General features: G+C 41.2%; 1 protein-coding gene across 21 annotated transcripts in view; it reads left to right on the top strand.

Annotated features, from left to right (window-relative positions):
- The window catches only part of NRXN1 (neurexin 1), a 1,474,248-nt gene that overhangs the window by 933,654 nt on the left and 518,276 nt on the right, over positions 1-22,318 (top strand). For all 21 annotated transcript variants that reach the window (XM_069234058.1, XM_069234055.1, XM_069234049.1 and 18 more), the window contains one exon: positions 1,092-1,282. In XM_069234058.1, the coding sequence (XP_069090159.1) occupies positions 1,092-1,282 (191 nt within the window). The remainder of the gene's footprint in view (positions 1-1,091; positions 1,283-22,318) is intronic.

Genomic DNA, 22,318 nt, shown 5'->3' with positions numbered 1-22,318 from the left:
AAGGTTTTTTCAGAGCAGGCAGTGGTCCAATGGACCAATGCCTACTCTGAAAAAACGAAACCAAATGGTTTTGTTATTTTTTTCATTTTGCAACTCGCTTTCCTTTCAGGAAAACGGGCTGCAAAATAAAATAAAAAACTGCTTTATTTAAAAAGCAGTCACAGACATGGAGGTCTGCTGACTTCAGCAGGCCACCATCCCTGTGAGTGCAGGGACTCGCTATGGGGTCGCAAAATGCGACCCACCTCATTAATATTTATGAGGTGGATCGTTGTGGCCCCATAGCGAGTCGCAGACGGTGTCTGAGACACTGTTCTGCATCCGATATTGCGACTCGGAAATTGCGAGTCGCACCGACTCGCAATTTTCGAGTCGCAATATTGGAAATTCGTACATCTGGCCCCAAGTGTGAAGATAAACTTTTAACCGAGGCCTCCCGCGGCCTGTAGCCGAGCAGGGCTCCATCGCGGTCGGACTGAAACTTTGACTTTGCCCCGGTCGAGGTGCAACCAGATGACCCGATTGGCGCTTTTTGTTTCTAAGCGCTAAAAAAAAAAAAAACTTTAAAAATTCATATCTCCGGTTCCCCTTATCCGATTTTATTCGTTTTGGTGTCATTTTAAAGATAAAAATATAATCTATTTTTATAAATTGGTTTTGGATTTTTAAACTGTTTCCTGTGTTTTATTTAATTACTGTTTTTTGATATTTGAATGCTTTACACTCTGTCTCCTAAGTTAAGCCTTGATGCTCATTGCCAAGCTACCAAGGGTTGAGCTGGGTTTAATTTACTGAGACCTAACTGGACCTATGTGGAGATTAGTGGCCTACTGCTAAGTGTAGGTACCTACCTGCCCTTACCAATAACCCATTTTCCAATAGTATTGATTACAAATAAATGTTGGACTCAATAACCTTCAACAATGTCTTGGTTGCCCGATTATTGGGAACAATTACCTATGTATTCTAATGTAGCTTTCTTATAATGCAATTTGAGTCAGACAAAAGAAAATTGTATCTAAATACATTGGTTAATATTAGTGTGGTGATACAATTGTGGGTATGCTAATATTACAATTTTCTGTTTTTAGGTATCTGCATTATGTTTTTGACCTCGGTAATGGTGCCAACCTCATTAAAGGAAGCTCAAACAAACCCCTGAATGACCATCACTGGCACAATGTAATGATTTCCAGGGACACCAACAACCTTCATACTGTAAAGATAGACACCAAAATAACCACTCAAAGCACAGCAGGAGCTAGAAATCTGGACCTTAAAAGTAAGTATGGTTATTTTATTTTAATGCTGGTAGATCAATAATAATCATGATTTGCAACACATTTGTTTGCATATGTAGAAGGGAATGGTAAGTTTAACACCCTCTGATTAAATATGAATGATACACACCTGGACCTTAGGATGGACAACACAGATACCATTGTTGCAGCTGTCCATTGCCTCTTTGATATCTATACATGGAATCAAAGGTAAACCACAAGGTCAATATACAACATACTGAGTTTTATCTGCTACTAAGTTAGTCCTACTCACTTAACAGATTCACCGTCCAGCCCCAAGATTGGATTTATTGAACTGCTGGCCCTACGCATCTTCCAGGTGATTGTCAAAACATCTAAATCACTAGGCTTTAAACTAGAGACATCTAAATCTTGAAATTCAGACAATTAAAAAAAGTGCCTGATTGTAATTGTATCTATTCCAAAGCATAGACCATTTATTCTCTCAAAAACTGTTAAATATGCCATATAGGCACTGGTAATCTCCCTTATTTAGTAAAAAAAATATACAGTTAACTGGATCAGCTTAATTCCACCCTACCCCTTAAAAAACTATTCTCCACCCTACAGCTAGGCCTGTCACTCAAACAAGAATGTTTGACAGATTCATAAATGTCCTCAACCAATTTAAATGGCTTACTATTGAAGCTCACTGTACCTTTAAGACTGCATGTCTCACATAAAAGGCCATTCCACTAACCCCCATTTACTGCACTCAAAAATATAAACAGTCTTGTTAAAATAAAATAGGAAGCAAAACAGCACTCTTCCCAAAATACCATGTTTCTAATAAAATACATAAAAATTAAATACACTTTTTCAGAAAATCCCTCAGAATATTCCCACTTGTGAGAAAGAGCCTTTTTGACATGGTAGCCCCCTACTTGTTTCCTTGAAGTGTTGTGTTTTCAAAATGTAAGCACCCTGGGCCCCTGCTAAACAGGTTCCCAGGGTTAGATCTCTTTCCCCAAAATTGCACTATGTTCGGCACTTCAGTCACCCTTGTAAGTCCCTAGTAAATGGTACTCCTGGTACACAGGGAATGGGTACTGAAGAGGGGTCCCCAGAGCTGCAGCACCAATTATGCCACTCTGAGAGGCCCCACACCAGCCCTATGCAGACTCCCACTACAATTGCATGGCAAGGTGTATTTCAAAATTGTAAACTCAACATGGCACTCACCAAGAGTGCCATGTCCACTTACACTGAATGCAATATAAGTCACCCCTCTGGCAGATCTTCCAGCCTTAAGGCAGGGTGCATTATAATGCATGTGAGGGCATATGTGTGCAGGAGCCAACGTACCCCTAATGTGTCTTTGCAAAACCTTAAAACATAGTATGTACAGGGAAGCCATAGCAAATACATGTGCTGAACACTGGTCATTACGAGTTTCCCAGCCTCTCTGAATACTGGGCTGTTTGGTATCACACTACTCAGAATAATAAACCCACACTGATGCCAGTGTTGGATTTATTATAAAATGTACCCAGAGGGCAAATTAGAGGTGCACCCTGCAAACCTAACAGCTCTGGCATGGTTGATGATTAGTCTTTGCCAGCTTGCAGGCACCAGACAGAAGTCTGGACTCCTGGGAAGAGAGCCTCTCCTGGGTGGAGGTGTTACATCTCCTCCCCAGTCAGGCATCCTTCACTAGCTGTCAGCTTCACAGGCCTTACCACCTTTGAATCTGACCTAAGCCCTACGCCTAGCAGCAGATGACCGCCCAATGGTTTTCCCCCACTTTGAGGGGGAAAACCAGTTGGAAAACGTATCCAGAGAAAGAGGAGTGACCCCTCACAGTCTGAACCACCTCTCAAGTGTGAGGTGACCACTCCATTTCATTTTCTTCCGTCTTGGATGGCAGGAAAATAGCCAATCGGGGTTAGGGATGTGACCACAGGAAGTGGTCACATAGTGGGTGTAGCCACCCTAAGATCAGTGGCCCATTAGCCACTACCGGGTACTCCCTGTAATGACCCAGAGGACAAAACCTACCATTGTGCCAAGTTTGGTGGTACTGCAACTTTCAGGGGCTGAGTTGTCCTATTAGGACACCCAGAAGAAAAGTCCAATAGGGACTCTCCAAAGACCAGAAGCAAGCACCAGTCGAAAGACTTCAGGACATCCAAGAACCACCACCCAGAGTGTCCCTGCTGTCCTGCAATCCACCCTCCTAGTGACCTGCTCCTGGCTCTAAGGACTCCCTGATGCATGACTCTTGGCTGACCTATCTGCACTTCACCCGGCCTCCCTACCTCTGCAATGCCAAACTAGCTGTGCTCTAGGGGTCCCTAACCCCTTGCAACCACTGCACTCTAAGGGGACCCACCAGACTTATCTTTAAGTCCACCTCTGAAATGTGTTTCCAAGTGGTCCCCTTCTTCATTGTGCACCAGCTCCAAGACTTTCAGCTGCTGCTGCTGCTTGAACTGGGAACCGCCCAAGCTTCTCCAGCTGGCCAATAGGACATTTCCATGACCTCAATCTAAAAGTAGAATGTGAAACTTGTGAGAAATTTGTGAGGCATTGCCTGATTATGTATGCATTTTTAAAGATTTTCCCATTAATTCCTATAGTGTGTAATTACGCAAAAAATGAACAATTTTTTCCAAACTTTGAAAAATCATAACAAAAGAAGTACTTACCATATATCGATGATCGTGGTCTTAACAATTTTATAAATATCTGAGGTATTTTTGTAAATTGGTCGTGAGTTATTCTTCCGCGTTTGTACCGCATTTATTGATACTGTGAGTACAATAAATGCTCAGCACATCTCCAATATAAGCCTAACTGGTCACCCACACTACCACAAAAACAGAGCATTGGTTGGTCTGCTTTTTACCTCTGGATACCTAAGTGGGGTTGCTTAGACTCTCTGCACCTTGCCCATCTTTTTCGTACACCATTTAAAGAGCCAGTCTTCTTCACCACTGACTTAAGATTTGTTCCTTTACTTCATGTTTTAAATTAAGACTAAAAAGCTATACACTTCCTACACTACAATAGTTGTCGTCAAAAGTGGGATATCCATGTGTCAAAGGGAAATTTCACCACCTTATAAACACACCCTCATTAAGTTTTAAACCTTGATAGCTATTGCACATGCTAACGCGTCCTTCTATGTTAATCTATACACATCAGGACTCGGTTTAGGCCAATGAATCTTTGGACCCAGTGGTGAGACACCGTAGGACGAGATAACTGATCAAAACACCAATCAATATGTCAATAACATTGTCAATATTTAACACCAAGATATATCTTGTTTTAGGCATTAATAAACATTCGGCGCAACCATGACCTTTCAGTCATGAATAACCACACCTTAATGAAGTTTTATGAGTTTTATTCCCTATTGATTATAATCTAGTAGCAAAGGTATCAATCTCAAAGTCAAGAAGCATATAAGCACAATTACAAGATGACAGCCACAGTAAGCTTTCGATAGTGCAGAAATCAGAAGCATAGATAATCAGATGAGTATAACCAGATCACAATACATTAAATGTTCTAAGATACAACTTCAGCATAGCATCATGTCAGTCACGTCAGTTTGTCAGTCAAAATGAATACCTCGTCTAACCTCTAATTAGCATTAGCATGTTGGGCGTCATGCAAAACAATTTTGAACACCAATTTGGAAACATCTAACTAAGGTCTCTAATAAAAAACATACAGCAGTTGGTACCTAGAAAGAAAGGCAAATAAAGAATTTTTCATTAGCAACATATAATTACCCTCCTCTGATTAGGTCAGCATTCAGGATTAGTCTTCGTCTTCAGGACATCAGTTAGATTGCCGTCAGTCTATCTAAGTTTAAAAGCAAAGACACTCTCCTCATAAGGAGAAAAGTGTAGGGGCAGTCTAATGGGCAAGGATGGTTTTCTCTAAGTCTCAGGTCACCAAATAGAGTGACAGAGTTTCGAGATGCAATCGATATCATTCCCTACCTAATGTGTTCTATTCCCTGTGTCATGGGTTTTTATCCCTTTTTCGTAATTCATTCCCCCAAAATTCTATTGGTCAGTCAATACACCCTACCATTGTCAACCTATCACATTATACATTAAGTAATGCATTTTGTCTTTTGTATACTTTATTTGGTTCTAATTGGTCATCATAATTGACGTATTTCGTAGGTGGCATATCCGGGGTTACTTCATCTCCTTGGCACTCGTCAGGTCAAAAGTTCTCTTCTCCTCGCTCCATTGTCCTTGGAAGTGTCCAATAATGTTTCAAAGCGCATAATTCTATATGAAAGCTACTAGCATGCGGATGGGGGAGTTGGGTGATGTTGCAAACTAATAAGGGAAAAGAACAATCGCTGGGTCATGGTCTTTTGCAAGTCAGCACACTGGAGAAACAGAAAAATATGCTTTAATATGAGAGTTACACAGCTAGTTCTCGACTCACGCTAACTTAGGATATATGGTTCCAATGAATGCAGTTTTATACGTGTTAATGTGCTCAGTTAGGCAAACTATAAACGATTATTTCTTACAGTCGACATTAGTTTATACATATGAACAATTCTCCATATTTATGAATACGCTTCAATGAATATTTTATTAATACAGCATTGTTAGACATAAGCATTTCACGTCTATAATATGTAATATTTAAACTACGCTCTCTCACACAAACATCAAGCAATTTCCCAAACAAATGTGTGCTGAGGTCAGTTAGTGCCAAACACTTTAAAGTCAAGAAAACAGAATCAAAGGGGAACAAGATATAAAAATCTTCAAAGTTTTAAGGCAAAATTAATGCAAAAAAAGTAAAGCACCACTGAAAAATATCAGTCTGCATATGATATGGACCTAGGAATGGTTTCAGGACAACCACAATAGAGAGGAAATGGGAAACACAAAGCAGGTTGTTTCAATGAAAGTGTTTACATTCTGATGCAGTCTACCTTTTGGTAATCAAAATTTTCCAACAGTGTAAAGTCAAAAGCTGAAGCTACTGAGTGTTCCTCAGAGTTTCAGGCATCATCATCTAGTTTGTCCTGAAGCCATTGATTTTGGTACCCAGAAAAGCTCAGAGTGGAACAAAGATGTATTTCAAAGCCACTAGGGCACTGTAATGCTGAAATAGATAGACTGCCTCACCCTGTGATATCCTTTCACTTAGTAACTATTTGGATTACAAAATCTTCCTGTGGAAAAAGGCTGAAAGTTGTAGGTAGGCTAAAATTCACAGGGCAGATAACTTTACTTCTAGGACCCACTGAACCTGTTTTCGCCACTACAAACATTTCTGACTGGAATTAATCAATTGTTTTCTTCCCTGCTTTGGGTGTGATCTATTATGGGAAGACTCAGAACTTTTGGGACAGCTTTCAAGAATGACAAAGTCCCACTTTTGTCCACCTACTGGGAAAGTTTCTCCTAGTCACTCCTGCAGTCCACACGTCCTCAGGGTAACCTTCTAGACATTAAGGGGGTCATTACGAGTCTGGCGGTCACTTGACCGCCAGACTCGCGGTGGTGGTCGGACCGCTGCCAATGCAGCAGTCTGAGTGCCATATTATGACCATGGGGGTCGTGCCCCGGTTGGACCGCCAGGACCACCAGGATCTGAGATCCTGGCGTTCCGGCGGTTGTGGTGGTCCTAATCTGCCCTGGGGATTACCACCTTGTTCTCTGACGGCAATGTCATGGTGGTAGCACCACCATGAAAAGGCTGGCAGAGAATGGGCGCATTGGGCCCCAGTGGGGCCCCTGCACTGCTCATGCACTTGGCAAGGGCAGTACAGGGGTCCCCCTGGTCAGCACCGTCACATGTGAACATTGCGAGGGTGCTGGTGCATCCTGCATCCTACAGCATTGCCGCCGGCTTGATTGCGAGCCAGAGACATTGCTGTAGGGTATTTCCCACCAGGCCAGCGGGCAGAAACTCAGATTTCCTAGCACGGAACTCTTGATGGGCCCGGCCGGGAGGTAGCCACTATGTGAGCAACCTCCAGTCAGGGCTCCTGCATGATGCAGTTCTCAGTAGCCAGCTGTGTCTTCTCTGAGTCAGGAATGCTTTTTATGTTTCTGGATCTGGCAAGCACCCACTGAAAAAATTCCAAGATGGCTTATTAGAATAGGTTTGGATCTCCCTAATTCACTCTGCTATCTAGGCTTACTAATAAAAAAATGGTTTTGCTAAATGGCAAAGGCACTTTTCCTTTCTTTGTGGCACTGCAATGCTTTTAGACTGTAGCCAGAGTACAGTGATGCTCCTGGTAGTGCAATATTTTATGTGGGTAATGTAAATACATGCTGCAGCCCACATAAGACATTTGGGCTCATATTTATACTTTTTTAGCGCCGCATTCGCGTAATTTTTTTGGCACAAAAGCTGCGCAAATGCTGTGCTAAAAAAGTGTAAATATGGGCCTCGGTTCCACTGCACTAGTGCAATTCCTGCACTACCACCTGTCATGGCCTTACAAGAAAGCTAAATAGACCAATTAGTTGAAACCAATTCTGACAGTACAAATTTGGGGCCAGAGTGCACACACTGTGGCAGCTAATAGGAGAGTCACATTGCAAATAGTTATACTACTAGCAAAGCTAATGTCTAGGAAAAGGTGAATCCTGTGTGACTGCATGCAAAAAGTGACATTCTTAAAATAACTAACCCATAATTCCTAATCAAGTTTTCACTCTGCATCGATGCATTCGTTGTCGGTTTCCATACGTCATTAAGCATTGCACATTTCTCTTCTGATGACTGCACGATGTGTCCCGACCGTGATATTAGAACTATGGTGACCATATTTGTACACTTCCCTAATAGCTATCCATGTGACTGTGGATACTCTGCACTGAAGAAAAACTGCAGTCGTAAACAGTCAATCCGTGCAATGTTGCAAATCAGATTCGGCTTAACTTGTTAGTGTGGAGGCATCTCTTGCATTTCATTCCAGGAAACATTGCGATGTTCTGTTAATATCGAACACTTTCTACATGAAGTATCTGGAGACTCTCGAGACAAAACAGTTGGAAGTACTGAGAAATGCGCTAAAGCAAAGGTTTATTATTCAAAAGGTGCTGCTCCTCGTTTGACAGGCCATTTACATTCACATAAACTAAACTTACAGGTGGGAAAGCATTACATATAGGAAACGTAGATCCTAAAACACTACTATTTAAGTGATAGTACGCACTCAAAATCGAAACTGTTTTTTTTTTTAGTGAGAGAACTTCAAAGTGGCGAATATCTGTTTGTCATTCTTCATTTTAAAACTATTTACGATATGTGGTTTGGTTGTTTTCAAAAGCCTATAGTCCTAGTACATTTTTAAATGATGTAAGTCCCACTTTCAAATCATCTTTAGTTCCATACAAAAATATGCAAATAAATCGTACCACTTATCCACATTATTTGTAAAAGGAAGTAATGTCCTGCCAGGCACTACACATAAATGACCGCATGATGGCAATGTCGAACCTTTTATGTGATTCCTATACTCCACGGGAAACAGTTCCCTGCTGCTCTTCATCCATCCAGAACGCTAAATATTCAAATGAATTCCTATTTTTTCTTTCTTTTTAGTATTTTGTGACACACAAAGGAGGATGTTTTTAAAATAATAGCCATGCTAGCGTGCAGCAAGAATTCTTTGTTCCCGTGAATTTCCATTTAAAATAACCATGCAATTTTTTATTTATACATTAACCATGCGTTGCTACACAGAAGGAGGTGTGGGGGAATGGCTCTATTTGTCAAACGTAAGCGACCTGTCAGTGCTGTTAACTCATTATACACCGCAGAGTACTCGCACCGCAGGGCATGGGAGGCCTTATGTTCAGCTCGAATAGACTTGCATTAATTGTGCCAAACAGGGCATTCAGCTTTGAGAGTGTAGCTGATCGTGGCGACCTCCGCTGTTTTCTATGTAACAGCTTTGGCAGAACAGGAGAAGAGATTCTATGAAAATTACAGTGCACTCGTCACTGATCGTCATGGTTAAACGCCATTAGGTCCTTTCATTTATTATAATACAAAAAGCTCCATTGTTAAAAGCAATTGACAAAATCAGCCGATAAAATAAATAAGGCCCCATTACGACCTGGTCAGAATTATCACGAGCTGAATCTTCCAGAGAGAAATTCTTCTCCTGCAGTATTACCCCTGCTAGTTTTTTCCCCCTTTTTTCTTTTAGCCATTTCTGAGTTTTGGATTTTACTGGCTGTCAAAATAACACATATTACTACTTTGTGACCAGGTTTTAGTCTACAAATTGTCTAGGTAATAGCTGGAAGATGTTCTTGGGCGCGAAGACCTTGGTTCTAAGATCAATTTCCTTCTAACTTTGAGGGGGAAAAAAAAAAAGATGTAAAAAAAAAAATAAGATGCAAGCTGTTTATTTCAGATTTAATGGAGGGACTCAGGATGAGCCCGATAGTTTGATGAACACGGTTGGCAAAATTTAAGACATTATTGCTCAAAATATCTGAGAGAAATTCTGGGTACGTAGTGCAAGGGATAATGATGGAACCACTAGGTTAAACATAAAATTAATGTATGAAAAAGCGCAACAAGGGAACGAACCATTTCAAGTGAAAAACCAGATCCGTATTACACAAAGAGCCGAGAAAGATCTTTTTTGGGGGGTTTTGAATAGAGTGAGCAATATGGCAGGAGTGTTTGTTTGAATTTTGGTATTGAATGTTCCCATGGTTATAAAAAGAACATCAGGAGGAAGTTAGCTCTCGGTACACACAACTAAGTCCTGGAACCTTCTTCCACCAGAGCAGCTACTCCTCACTTGAAATTTAATAAACATTTGAAAAGTTAGCTCATCGCCAACCATCTTTTGTGCTTGTCTATCTCTTTCGTCATACGCTACTGATCAGTAAATAAATGAACAACCAGTCTGTGATGGAGAAACAATGTTATCCCGGTGTGCAACCCACCCTAGTGTCAGGGGAGTGGTTGCTCTCCCGACAGTTGCATGTAAATGTATATGCTGATTCTTATAAGGGTAAAGGGCAATATAACGTATATATTTTTACGGCTCATCCACATGCCTCCTCAGACATCAACTTACCCCGTTTTTTGAACTGGGCTTCAGCCTTGCAGATCCTGCAATGGACTTCCAGGATCGCTTGCTCCCACCTGAGGTTTGCTGATTTCAACTCACTTTTGACTACAGCCCGAGAAGGGTTCGTACTATTTATCCCTGGAATTATCAATAATTGGAAACATTCCTGCCCTCCATGGCCCTGCGTTCTTTCATTTAGTTATTTACTGTTCTTTCTGAAGTTGCTTTCAGGGGGCTGCCCCCTGAGTATGTACTTAGCTTCATTACCTCACTCATCCATTTACGTTTTGGTTGTCTCACGCAGTAGCATTCAGTCCTATTAATTAGGATATTTCAGATTTCCCCATATTGTCTTTGTCCTGATGAGACCCTTGCAACCTAGTAAATGTCAAAAAGTCGGCAAACGAGTAACAAACAAGCCGTCAAAGGAATTATTACTTAAAGAACTGATTTGAGAACATTAGGAGGTCGTTTGTTACCAGCAAGCCAGCCCCTTTGGTTGAGAAATTGGACTGATGGTGGATGAGGGTGTGATCCCTTCTAAAGCAACAGCGTACTCTCTGTCAGGGTGAACAATTAAAGTCATTTAAGTAACGTGGTCTTAATCATCTGGTAACTTTGGTACAAAACCAGTCCAGCTTATGTTAGGGGCAATTTGTAAAGTATTCATGCAGTACAAAAATAATTATAAAATGAAAACACCACACAAGAAATATCCCACACCAATTTTGGAATGAAATTTAATAAATTATTTGACAGCAAACAGATGAAAACCAAACAGCAGAACTTGATTTATGAATTTTTAAACTTTGAAGTGAAAAATAATGCCTAAAAGATCAAAGCCCCGACTGCGGACATATAATAGTGCAAGACTGGGGCAAAGTTGAAAGTTATGGGTTATTGTGTTGGAGCACAGTTCAGATACACAACATGGAGTGGAACAAGTCTCCTCTTACCTTCATACTTAGAAGAAGTTTTGAGGAAATATGCAGAGAAGGTAACATTTAGTGGGGCAAGGAAGCTGGTATTGTCTGAGGAATAGTCATCGTCTTCTGAGAGCCTCTGGTCAAAGTTGTAGTGACAATTCCTTCATTCCAAAAGTCTCATTTTTGAAAATTAAAAAACTCCAGTGGGAAAAATGTGCAGGCTGCATCCATTGAGGGCCCCACATGGCTGGATTCCCCTTCTGCAAGGAGCCACTGAACAGGCTTTGCTGCTGTGGAAAAGAACATAGCAGGAGCTGCCGCAAAGTCAGGCATACAAGCAATGCACCTTGGGCAGACCTTCAAGCAGGCAGGTCCCAGTTTCCTCTCGGTCCTCGGAGCACCTTTTAGCCAAACTATCTACTCCCAAGTTTTAGATTGGGGCTATCTGGGCACCTTTAGCACCACTTCCAAAGGTCAAGGACTTCAGAGGCACCACTTAGAGGGTCAGGACTCACTCTGGTAGGGTCCAGCTGTGGGTCCAAGATGGTTGGATCCTTTTCTGTCCCTGATGCGCTGATCAGGAGGCCAACCAGCATCCCTTTGGAGTCACTCGGGAAGTCCTGGGTTCAAGATGAAATGCAGGGCTCAAGCAGCAGGACAGACCTCTCAGCATGCAAAGCAGGCTTTAGGCAGCAGAGCAGTTCTTCTTAGCGCAGCAAAACAGTCTTCTGAAGTATACAGCAGGCCACAGCTGCAGGCGGTCCTCTGAGAGTCCTTCCACTGGTCCAGAAAGTCAACTTAAGAGTGGTTTAGAGGATCCTGTTTTTATCCCTGGTGCTTCCCTCAAAAGAAGTTTCAGGAATTTCTTCCCTCTCTGCCCTGGCTCCAGTCTGACTATAGGCACAGAAGGCTACTGTGAAGTACTTTGTGGATGGGCAGAGCTTATTGAAGTGGAAGTGGGGGTGTTCCCAGCTATGGAACCCCATCCTGCCTGAGATGGCCCATCCAGGCACACCTAATCCCTCTATTATGTGACACAGGAACAGCTGTAGGCACCAAGTAGCTGGGGCACAAAATGCCAACTTTGTAAAAGTGCAATTATTAGAATTATAACTTTAGCATTAAAATAATTTTAAATTACAATTTATCAGACTTTACTTTTCTACCTACTACCTAACAAAGTTAGCACTTTATAAATGCAAAAAAGTAACCAAATTTAACCCCCCTGGAGTGGTAGGCCTCACAGTAGTGAAAACAGATTTGTGAGTTTTTCATTACCAAACCATGTAAATCTTACAAGTACATGTTGGACTTTTTTAACTACAATGCACTCTGCCCTATGGGCTGTGTATGGCCTACTTTAGGGGTGACATATATGTATTAGAAATAGAGTTTTGGATTGTCAAATGGTTTATTTTGCCAGGTCGAATTGGCAGTTTAAAACTGCTGACAGGCTGCAATGGAAGGCCTGAGACAAGTTTTAAATGGCTTTTTAAGTGGTTGGCACAAGAAGTGCCGCAGGCCCATTAGTAGCATTTAATTTACAGGTCCTGTGTATGTGATATACCACTTTACTAGGGATTTGTAAATAAATTAAATATGCCAATATCAGTGGTTAAGTGCACAGAGCAGGAAGGCTAACAAAATTAATTCAGAACAATGGGAGGGTGAAGACCACCCTAAGGCTGACAGGTCTAACATTTGGTATCTGTACCTTGATGCATATCATTTTGTTTTTTAGTAGGCATCACCAAGGGCTCACATTGCACTATTTTAGTTGTCTGTTTCTTTGTGTTTTGGTTGCCTTTTTGAATGGACTAATAATTGATGAGATACAATTGCTTTTCATTTAACATTGCTGGCTATAAGGCAGGTGCATGGTATTTAATAATAGGACATTCAGAAATGTAATGTCCTTACATTGACTAGCCACCAAATGCTATGTTCACTGTAGCTGTCCCATATTAACACAATGGGATGCAAAATTGAATTTAATAAATGAGACACCAACAAATGTAATTCTTAAAACCTTTGTAATATTTATAAAAACCCACTTCACTGGTTAAGTCAAAGTTGGTAATGGTCTCTCGGAAGGGTTACCTGCAACCTTTTTGCCTTTCTGCTCTTCTTTTTCTGACCTCATTTTTGTTGGCTTTAAGACTATGGACACTTTACTACTGCTAACTAGTGCTAAAGTGTGTGTGCTTTCTCCCTAAAAACATGGTAACATTGGCTCATACCCAATTGTCATATTTAATTTACTTGTAAGTCCCTAGTAAAGTGCACTAGATGTGCCCAGGACCTGGAAATTGAATGCTACTAGTGGGCCTGCAGCACTGGTTGTGCCACCCACACAAGTAGCCCCTTAACCAGGTCTCAGGCCTGCCATTGCAAGGCCTGTGTGTGCAGTTTCACCGCCATTTTGACTTGGCATTTAAAAGTACTTGCCAAGCCTTAAACTCCCATTTTTCTACAAATACCTCACCCCTAAAGTAGGCCCTAGGTAACCCATAGGGCAGGTGCCATGTAGATAAAAGGCAGGACATATACAGGTGTATTTTAAATGGCCTGGTAGGGGAAAACTCCTAAATTTGATTTCCAGTACTGTGAGGCCTGCTCCTTTCATAGGATAGCATTAGGGCGACCCTCATAAACTATTTGAGTGGTAGCTTCTGATCAGAAAGGGGTAACCAGGTCATATTTAGTATGGCCAGAATGGTGATACAAAATCCTGCTTATTGGTGAGGTTGGATGTTATATTACTATTTTAAAAATGCCACTTTTAGAAAGTGAGCATTTCTCTGCACTTAAAATCCATCTGTGCCTTACAGCCTGTTTCCAATCCACGGCTGTGTTGGGCTGGTTGACAGCACCCTTGTGCATTCCACCAAGACAACCACAAACACAGGACACTCAGACACATTTCCATTCATCTGCATACTGAATGGGTTTTCCTGCCCTGGAAGGGTGGAGGGCCTCACAATTACAATTCAAAGGCTAGTGGCTTGCCCTCACACAATGGACTGCCAAACCCCCTACTGGGACCCTGGCAGACAGACCTGTGCTGAAAGGGGACCTTGTGCACTTCAAAACCACTTTTTGAAGTCTCCCCCACTTCAAAGTAATTTTTGGCTATATAAACTGGGTCCCTGACCCAACCAACTCAGACACTTCTGGGCCTGGACCTGCAACTTGTCAAGAGGAACTGCCTGGCTGCCCAAAGGACTCATCTGGACTGCTTTGCTGAGAAGGACTGCTGCCCTGCTGCTGCCCTGCTGGCCTCTGACTTTGCTGAGAAGTGCTCCAAGGGCTTCGATTGAGCTTGCCTCCTGTTTTCTGAAGTCTCAGGGCCAAAAAGATGTAATCTCTTCAAGGAACTCCTTGTGCACCCAAAATCAATGCCCAGACTGCCAAAAACAACGCACAGCGGTGGTGCGACTGAGAAATTGACTCACAGCCGAACCAAAACAACGCAGCCTGACTTCCCGAGTGAAGAATCTATGCAACGCCTGCCTTGGGACCGGAAATTCTACGCACAGTCCTACCGGATCAACATACAGCCGAACCAGAATGAAGCAGTCCGACTTCCTGAGTGAAGAATCGACACAGCACCTGCCGTGTGACATAAAATTTAATGCATCACCTACTGGATCGACTCAATGCCTTTGACTTCATCCCGCACACCCAGGATTTCCAACCATCGCCCCGGGGCATCAAAAGGATTTCCGCATCACAATGAAGGAAGCAAGACAGCATGCTGGAAATCAATGCAGAGCCCCTTTCAGCATCAAAATAAACGATTCATCGTCTGTGCTGTGGTAGAAATTCCAACGCACACCCTATTTTTCCACGCTTCTCCTTCTCTGCATTCTCCATGCGTGTTATTTTTTACGCAAACCAGGTACTTAGTGAAAACAAGAGCCAACTGTTGATTTCTAAGATTTGACTCTTTTTTCTTACAAAAGTGATATCTCAACTTGTGCTTATTGAATCTTTATCGGTTTTTACCTTAATCCAACAAGATAAATATCTTATATTTTTCTAAACCTGTGTGGTGTATTTCTGTGGGGTTTTCACTGTGTCACTGTATGATTTATTGCACAAATACTTTGCACATTGCCTTCTAAGTTAAGCCTGACTGCCCAGTGCCAAGCTACCAGCGGGTGGGCATAGGATAATTTGGATTGTGTGTCACTTACCCTGACTAGGATTGTGGTCCCTATTTGGACAAAGGTGAATACTAAAAAGGTTATACTTGCAAGAGTTATTATTTTTTTTTTTTTATCACAGATAAATGATTGCATATCTGTTACTTTCTACAACATACTAACATTTAATATGGACACATATGTTTTAAAATTGATTTTTGAGGATAATTCCTATTTCACTTAGACCATAGTTGTGATTTCACTGCGTATGAAAGTTCTGCAATCTGGCTATGCATGGTTTGATGTGAACTTCACAGGAGCCTCAGTTCACACCGACCCTTTGCAGTTTTGCCTTCACAGCCCGCCATTCTGCAGTTTTGGATATTTGCCTCATTTAATAAAGTCTCAAAAGCTACCTACTTTACTAGAAGTTACTAATTATTTTATGATATCAAAGAATGAAGGAAGTTGAAACACACGTGTCTATGAAAAACAAATGAACAATTCAACTGTCATACTTATTAGAGTGTTTGAACTCCTGTAACCTTTATGTTGTAAATAGACACAGTCAATACTAGAAGAAATGGATGATGGCACTCACTGATAGGGCAATTAGGTTTTATTATTGTTCATCTAGCCTGCTCCGGCAACTTTCTGTCATAGTCGGTTGCACAGGCACATTGATTTCATTTAAATCTTTTTCACCGATATCGAAACGGATGCCTGTCACGTAAAAGAAATCCTGTTATCCCTGCACATGCAATGACACACACTGGTGGGGGTCCAAACACATGCTTAACACTCAGACCCATGCATACATGTGTGCACATAGAAACAGATTTATGTCTGTGTGTGACCTCACACATATACACACAAGGTCGCGACGGAATTTTAATTGCACCAGAGTAATCAGAGTCATTTTCATATTTCCACATTACTCTTTAATGTACAATTAACAAAAATACAGCAATTACACCCGCTCGCATAATTAAGAGTAATATGGTGAGAAAAACCCTACTGCAAGAGCACATTTAGCAGGTGTGTGCAGTTGCTCATGCTCGCTATTCGTGTACTGTTCTACTTTGTGTCACTTCTTTATCCATTTTGGACCAGATGCATTCTTGCACTAAGCAAATAGCACTAATAGCAGAATTACTGTTCTCCCATAATACCCTACAATCTTGCAGAACATTTGACTAATTCTGCGCGAGTACACATGGAATTAGGAGAGTTATGCCCACACCAAACACACACAAGCTCCCACACACACACACACACACTCCAGCACTCTCACACTGATACCCATGCTTTATTTCTATTGCACTTGGGGGTTATTCTAACTTTGGAGGAGGTGTTAATCCGTCCCAAAAGTGACGGAAAAGTGATGGATTTACCACCAGCCGTATTACGAGTCCTTTATATCCTATGGAACTCGTAATACGGCTGGTGGTATATCTGTCACTTTACCGTCACTTTTGGGACGGATTAACACTCCTCCAAAGTTAGAATAACCCCCTTGGTCTTGATTTTCCTTAGAACACCACTCTCACAATAGTCAAGTCTAATCATTCTGCTTATCTCTCTAGGATATCCGAGCTATACTTATAGATCAAATTATCTTATTCTGCCCACACCATTTCTCTTATTATTGATGATAGCAACTCCTATGTTGAGGATATGTTCCGATGTTTAATCTATTGTTTCTTGCAGGCCATCCACAAAGCTGTAAAATCTAGATGGCTTGTAAAGTAGTTTATAAATGTCAGAAGGTTAACTATTTGTCATTGGTTTCTTACTACATTATTCCATGCGTGGTCACTAGTCTTGAAGACAGCATACAGTGCACTAAGAGAAATGGCTAACAATGTCATTCTCTTTTTTAAAGTTGTTTGCTCCACATTTGTTCCACATTCAATAGCCATAGAAATTTCCTTTTAAAAAGTACTTGTAAAGTCATGCTTTATGAGAAGAAAATTGATGTTTACGCATTTTCACAGCTTTCACGTTTTTACTAATTAAGACAGTGAATAAGTTGAGCCAATGGTTGCCGGTGGGGGCAGCTGGCACTCATTTTTTGGGCACTGGTACTAATTTTTCTTCATTTAATATTTTTCAAGAGCAAGAAAGGGCAAAACACACAAAGGAGAAAAAAGTGGAAGAGAAAAATGGAAACAAAATCGAAAAGGGAGAAAGCAGGGACCTGCAACACTGAGATAAAGGAAAAGGGAGTATCCAGCAGTTAATTTACGAGGCATGTGGTGAAATCAGGACCATTCAGATTTGTCTTTTTGCGTGACTAAATGTAATAGCGCCGACTGCAAGTTTCTGAGCAATGCTTTGAGCCCCGCCCTCTTTATTTTGCAAATTAAGCACTAGGTTTTACCTTACCGTAGTTTCCCATGAAAACAGGCCACTAAACACTTTAAATCAAGTGTCTCTTTGTTAAGTAAAGTTCCTTGTTAGGACAAGTGTGACTTACTTTCCCACATACACCTAAGATATCCTTGCACATTTAGTAAACCAGTGTGCATTTTATCCTGTCCTCTAAATTCCTTTCTCCGGCCCGTTTCTTATCATGCTTATTATGCTCTGTGGGGCTACAGCCATGGCCTATAAATACTAAAAGTTAATAAAATCGAATTTCCCTTTTTTTTAATTCACTCCTATGGTATTTTCCACACTGCTTTTTTATTCGAAAAAAACCATACAAAAATCCTTTAGAAAATGTGCACAGAAGTTCATTTTGCACACGAAAACGATTTCACAACAAAAATACTCATCCATTCTTCATACATTGCCTTATTTAAAATATCTACAACCACTAACACGAGGGATCCAGACAGAATTATTTCACAACAACATACGCGATATCAACCTCAAAATACACTTTCAAACACAGACTGCACATAGTTCAGTCTGATGTCAAATCCCATCAATTTAGGATAATTGAACAAAAAAACATTTATATATGACATATGGCTTGTGACACATGCCTATAAATGCTGCTGAAATAGAGAAAACTTGCTAATAGATTGCAAAATTAAAGGATATTCCAATATAACTATGTCTTTAAGTGGGCATTAAAGAATATTCCAATATATCTAACTCTTTAACTGGGCCTGAAATGTGCAGTCCTAGTGCTATATGTTTCCCAGGCAATGTATGTGTCAAGCAAATATTGGAAAATCTAATTTTTCTCTCTCAGTTGGAAACAAAGAACTGTGTCGGACTGCTTTAGCAAACCCAAGTACATCCACTTCTCGCTCTAGTTTAATCTTCCTATCCAAAGAATGACAGACGCAGGCTGGAAACTCTGGTAACACCAGATCAGCCCCACAAACGAGGGGACTTATATTTATCACACAATCATTAACGAAATGTGTACAAATAATGCAGTAAATCAAAGAGATTACACACGGTTCCAATTAGTACTGTGGGTTTCTATCAAGTGGATGGTTCAGTCATTAACTGAAAACCAAGGTTTTTCGAAGCAAGAGCCCTCACTCACCATCCGGTGACATGCTTCATCATAGGGCCAGCTCCTCGTCAGGCCGGCGCTGCAATGCCTGACGGGCCCCACAAAGGGGCACTTTGCCGGAGATCTTTTGAAATTCAAAAAAAGCCGGTCATGAAAAATAAAGTGAAGGATTGGTGAATAGAAAGATTAAAAATGCCTAGGGGTAACAACTAATAATTTTAATTCACGTGCTCATACCTCTGGCAAGATTAAAAACCAAAACACGGGGAGTTAGTGGGATAATGTCCACAAACCCCTTAGAGGTGTAGGTAGGTATAATAGTAGTCGTTGTGTCTCCTGGAAATAGATAGTATACAAGAGACAGAGCACACAGGATCCCCTGTGTTACTCTATATAATCGGTCAACATGTTTCTCGCTTATAATAAAAGAATTACCTTATGCGATTCGTCAGGACCTATTAACATACCTAATCCTTTAAATGGTGGAAATATCCACAGATATGAAAATCAAAACCCTCCAAAAATTCATGGTAGGGCCACATCGGGGGAGTCCAGGCTACAGAAATCAACTCAGATTTGTTGAAGGTACGGTCGACACACATGTGGTACCGGCATAGGTTATCAGGCATCGAACATACCTTCAACAAATCTGAGTTGATTTCTGTAGCCTGGACTCCCCCGATGTGGCCATACCATGAATTTTTGGAGGGTTTTGATTTTCATCTGTGGATATTTCCACCATTTAAAGGACTAGGTATGTTAATAGGTCCTGACGAATTATCCCAAAACCGTGTTTTGGTTTTTAATCTTGCCAGAGGTATGAGCACGTGAATTAAAATTATTAGTTGTTACCCCTAGGCATTTTTAATCTTTCTATTCACCAATCCTTCACTTTATTTTTCATGACCGGCTTTTTTTGAATTTCAAAAGATCTCCGGCAAAGTGCCCCTTTGTGGGGCCCGTCAGGCATTGCAGCGCCGGCCTGACGAGGAGCTGGCCCTATGATGAAGCATGTCACCGGATGGTGAGTGAGGGCTCTTGCTTCGAAAAACCTTGGTTTTCAGTTAATGACTGAACCATCCACTTGATAGAAACCCACAGTACTAATTGGAACCGTGTGTAATCTCTTTGATTTACTGTCCTTTGGGAACCTTGCACACGGGACCAGGAGTTACTCTCCGAATATCCCAACTCTGCCCCCCCTCTTTGTTGATTCTCCTACAAATAATGCAACCAGTAATTCCAATGGCTATTATAAACCCTGTTGAATTAGGGCAAATGTTATTTTTTTCTTTTTCACTTAGCCCCTTCGTCGCCAGGCCTTTTTCCCATCAGGGGCCGGGCCTTTTTTTGGCTATTTGGAGCAGTTTGCGCTTAGGCCCTCATAACTTTTCATCCCCATAAGCTACCCACGCCAAATTTGTGTCCTTTTTCCAACATCCTAGGGATTCTAGAGGTACCCAGAGTTTGTGGGTTCCCCTGGAGGAGACAAAGCAATTAGCCAAAATACAGCAAAAATATTGTTTAAAAAAAATAAAATGGAAAAAAGGGCTGCAGAAGAAGGCTTGTGTTTTTATTCCTGAAAATGGCATCAACAAAGAGTTTGCAATGCTAAAATCACCATCTTCCCAGCTTTCAGGAACAGGCTGACCTGAATCAGAAAACTACATTTTTCAACACAATTTTGGCATTTTACTGGGACACACCGCATTTTTTATATTTTTTGTGCTTTCAGCCTCCTTCCAGTTAGTGACAGAAATGGGTGTGAAACCAATGCTGGATCCCGGAAAGTTAAACATTTCGGAAAAATAGACAAAATTCTAAATTCAGCAAGTGGTAATTTTTGTAGATCCTACAAACTTTTCCAACAGAAAATAACAGCTGAAATTAAAAAATATTGAAATTGAGTTGAAAAAAGAGCCATTTTTTTCCGTGCTTTACTCTGTAACTTTTTCCTGTGATGTCAGATTTTTGAAAGCAATATACCATTACAACTGCTGGACTCTTCTGGTTTTGGGGATATATAGGGCTTGTAGGTTAATCAAGAACCCTAGGTACCCAGAGCCAACAAAGGAGCTGCACCTTGCAATGGGTTTTCATTCTATATCTGGTATACAGCAATTCATTTGCTGAAATATAAAGAGTAAGAAATAGGTATCAAGAAAACCTATGTATTTTCAAGATGGGCACAAGATAAGGTGTTGAGAAGCAGTAGTTATTTGCACATCTCTGAATTCCGTGGTGCCCATACTAGCATGTGAATCACAGGGTATTTCTCAAATAGTTGTCTTTTTTACACACTGTCTCACATTTGGAAGGATAAAATGTGTAGAAAGACAAGGGGCAATAACATTTGTTCTGCTATTCTGTGTTCCCCTAAGTCACCTGATAAAAATAGTACCTCACTTGCGTGGGTAGGCCTAGTGCCTGCGACCGGAAACACAACATGGACACACCCCATTTTTACATTGAAAACTGTTTTTGGAAAGTGCCTAGCTGTGGATTTTTCTCTTTAGCTCAGCTGGCACCTTGGAAAACCTACCAAATCAGTGCATTTCGAAAACTAGACACCTAGGGAATTCCAGGACGGGGTGACTTGTGGGGCTCTCACCAGGTTTTGTTACCCAGAATCCTTTGCAAACCTCAACACCTTTTTCTCACATTTCAGAGACAGCAAGTTCTGGAATCTGAGAGGAGCCACAAATGTATTTCCACCCAGAGTTTCCCCAAGTCTCCCAATAAAAATGATACCTCACTTGTGTTGGTAGATCTAGTACCCACAACAGGAAATACCCCAAAACACAACATGGACACATCACATTTTCCCAAAGAAAACAGAGCTGTTTTTGCAAAGTGCCTAGCTGTGGATTTTGGCCTCTAGCTCAGCCGGCACCTAAGAAAACCTACCAAACCTGTGCATTTTTTAAAACTAGACAACTAGGGGAATCCAAGATGGGGTGACTTGTGGGGCTCTCACCCGGTTCTGTTACCCAGAATCCTTTGCAAACCTCAAAATTTGGCCCAAAAACCCTTTTTCCCCACATTTCGGTGACAGAAAGTTCTGAAATCTGTAAGGAGCCACACATGTCCTGCCACCCAGCATTCACCCAAGTCTCCCGATAAAAATGGTACCTCACTTGTGTGGGTAGGCCCAGTGCCCGCAACAGGAAATGCCCCAAAACAGTATGTGGAAACATCAAAATTATCAAATACAAAACTACCTTTTTTTGCGGGGAACCTGCGTTTTTTGGTCCTGGGCTCAGCAGTCATCTAGGGAACCCTACCAAACCCAAACATTTCTGAAAACTAGACACCCGAGAGAATCCAGGGAGGTGTAACTTGCGTGGATCCCCTAGTGTTTTCTTACCCAGAGTCCTCAGCAAACCTCAAATTTAGCTAAACAATTATACTTTTCCCAC

The sequence above is a fragment of the Pleurodeles waltl genome, chromosome 5, assembly GCF_031143425.1.
Source record: "Pleurodeles waltl isolate 20211129_DDA chromosome 5, aPleWal1.hap1.20221129, whole genome shotgun sequence".
In the NCBI taxonomy this organism is placed as follows: Eukaryota; Metazoa; Chordata; class Amphibia; order Caudata; family Salamandridae; genus Pleurodeles; species Pleurodeles waltl.
This window is presented reverse-complemented; position numbering and strand designations above follow the sequence as displayed.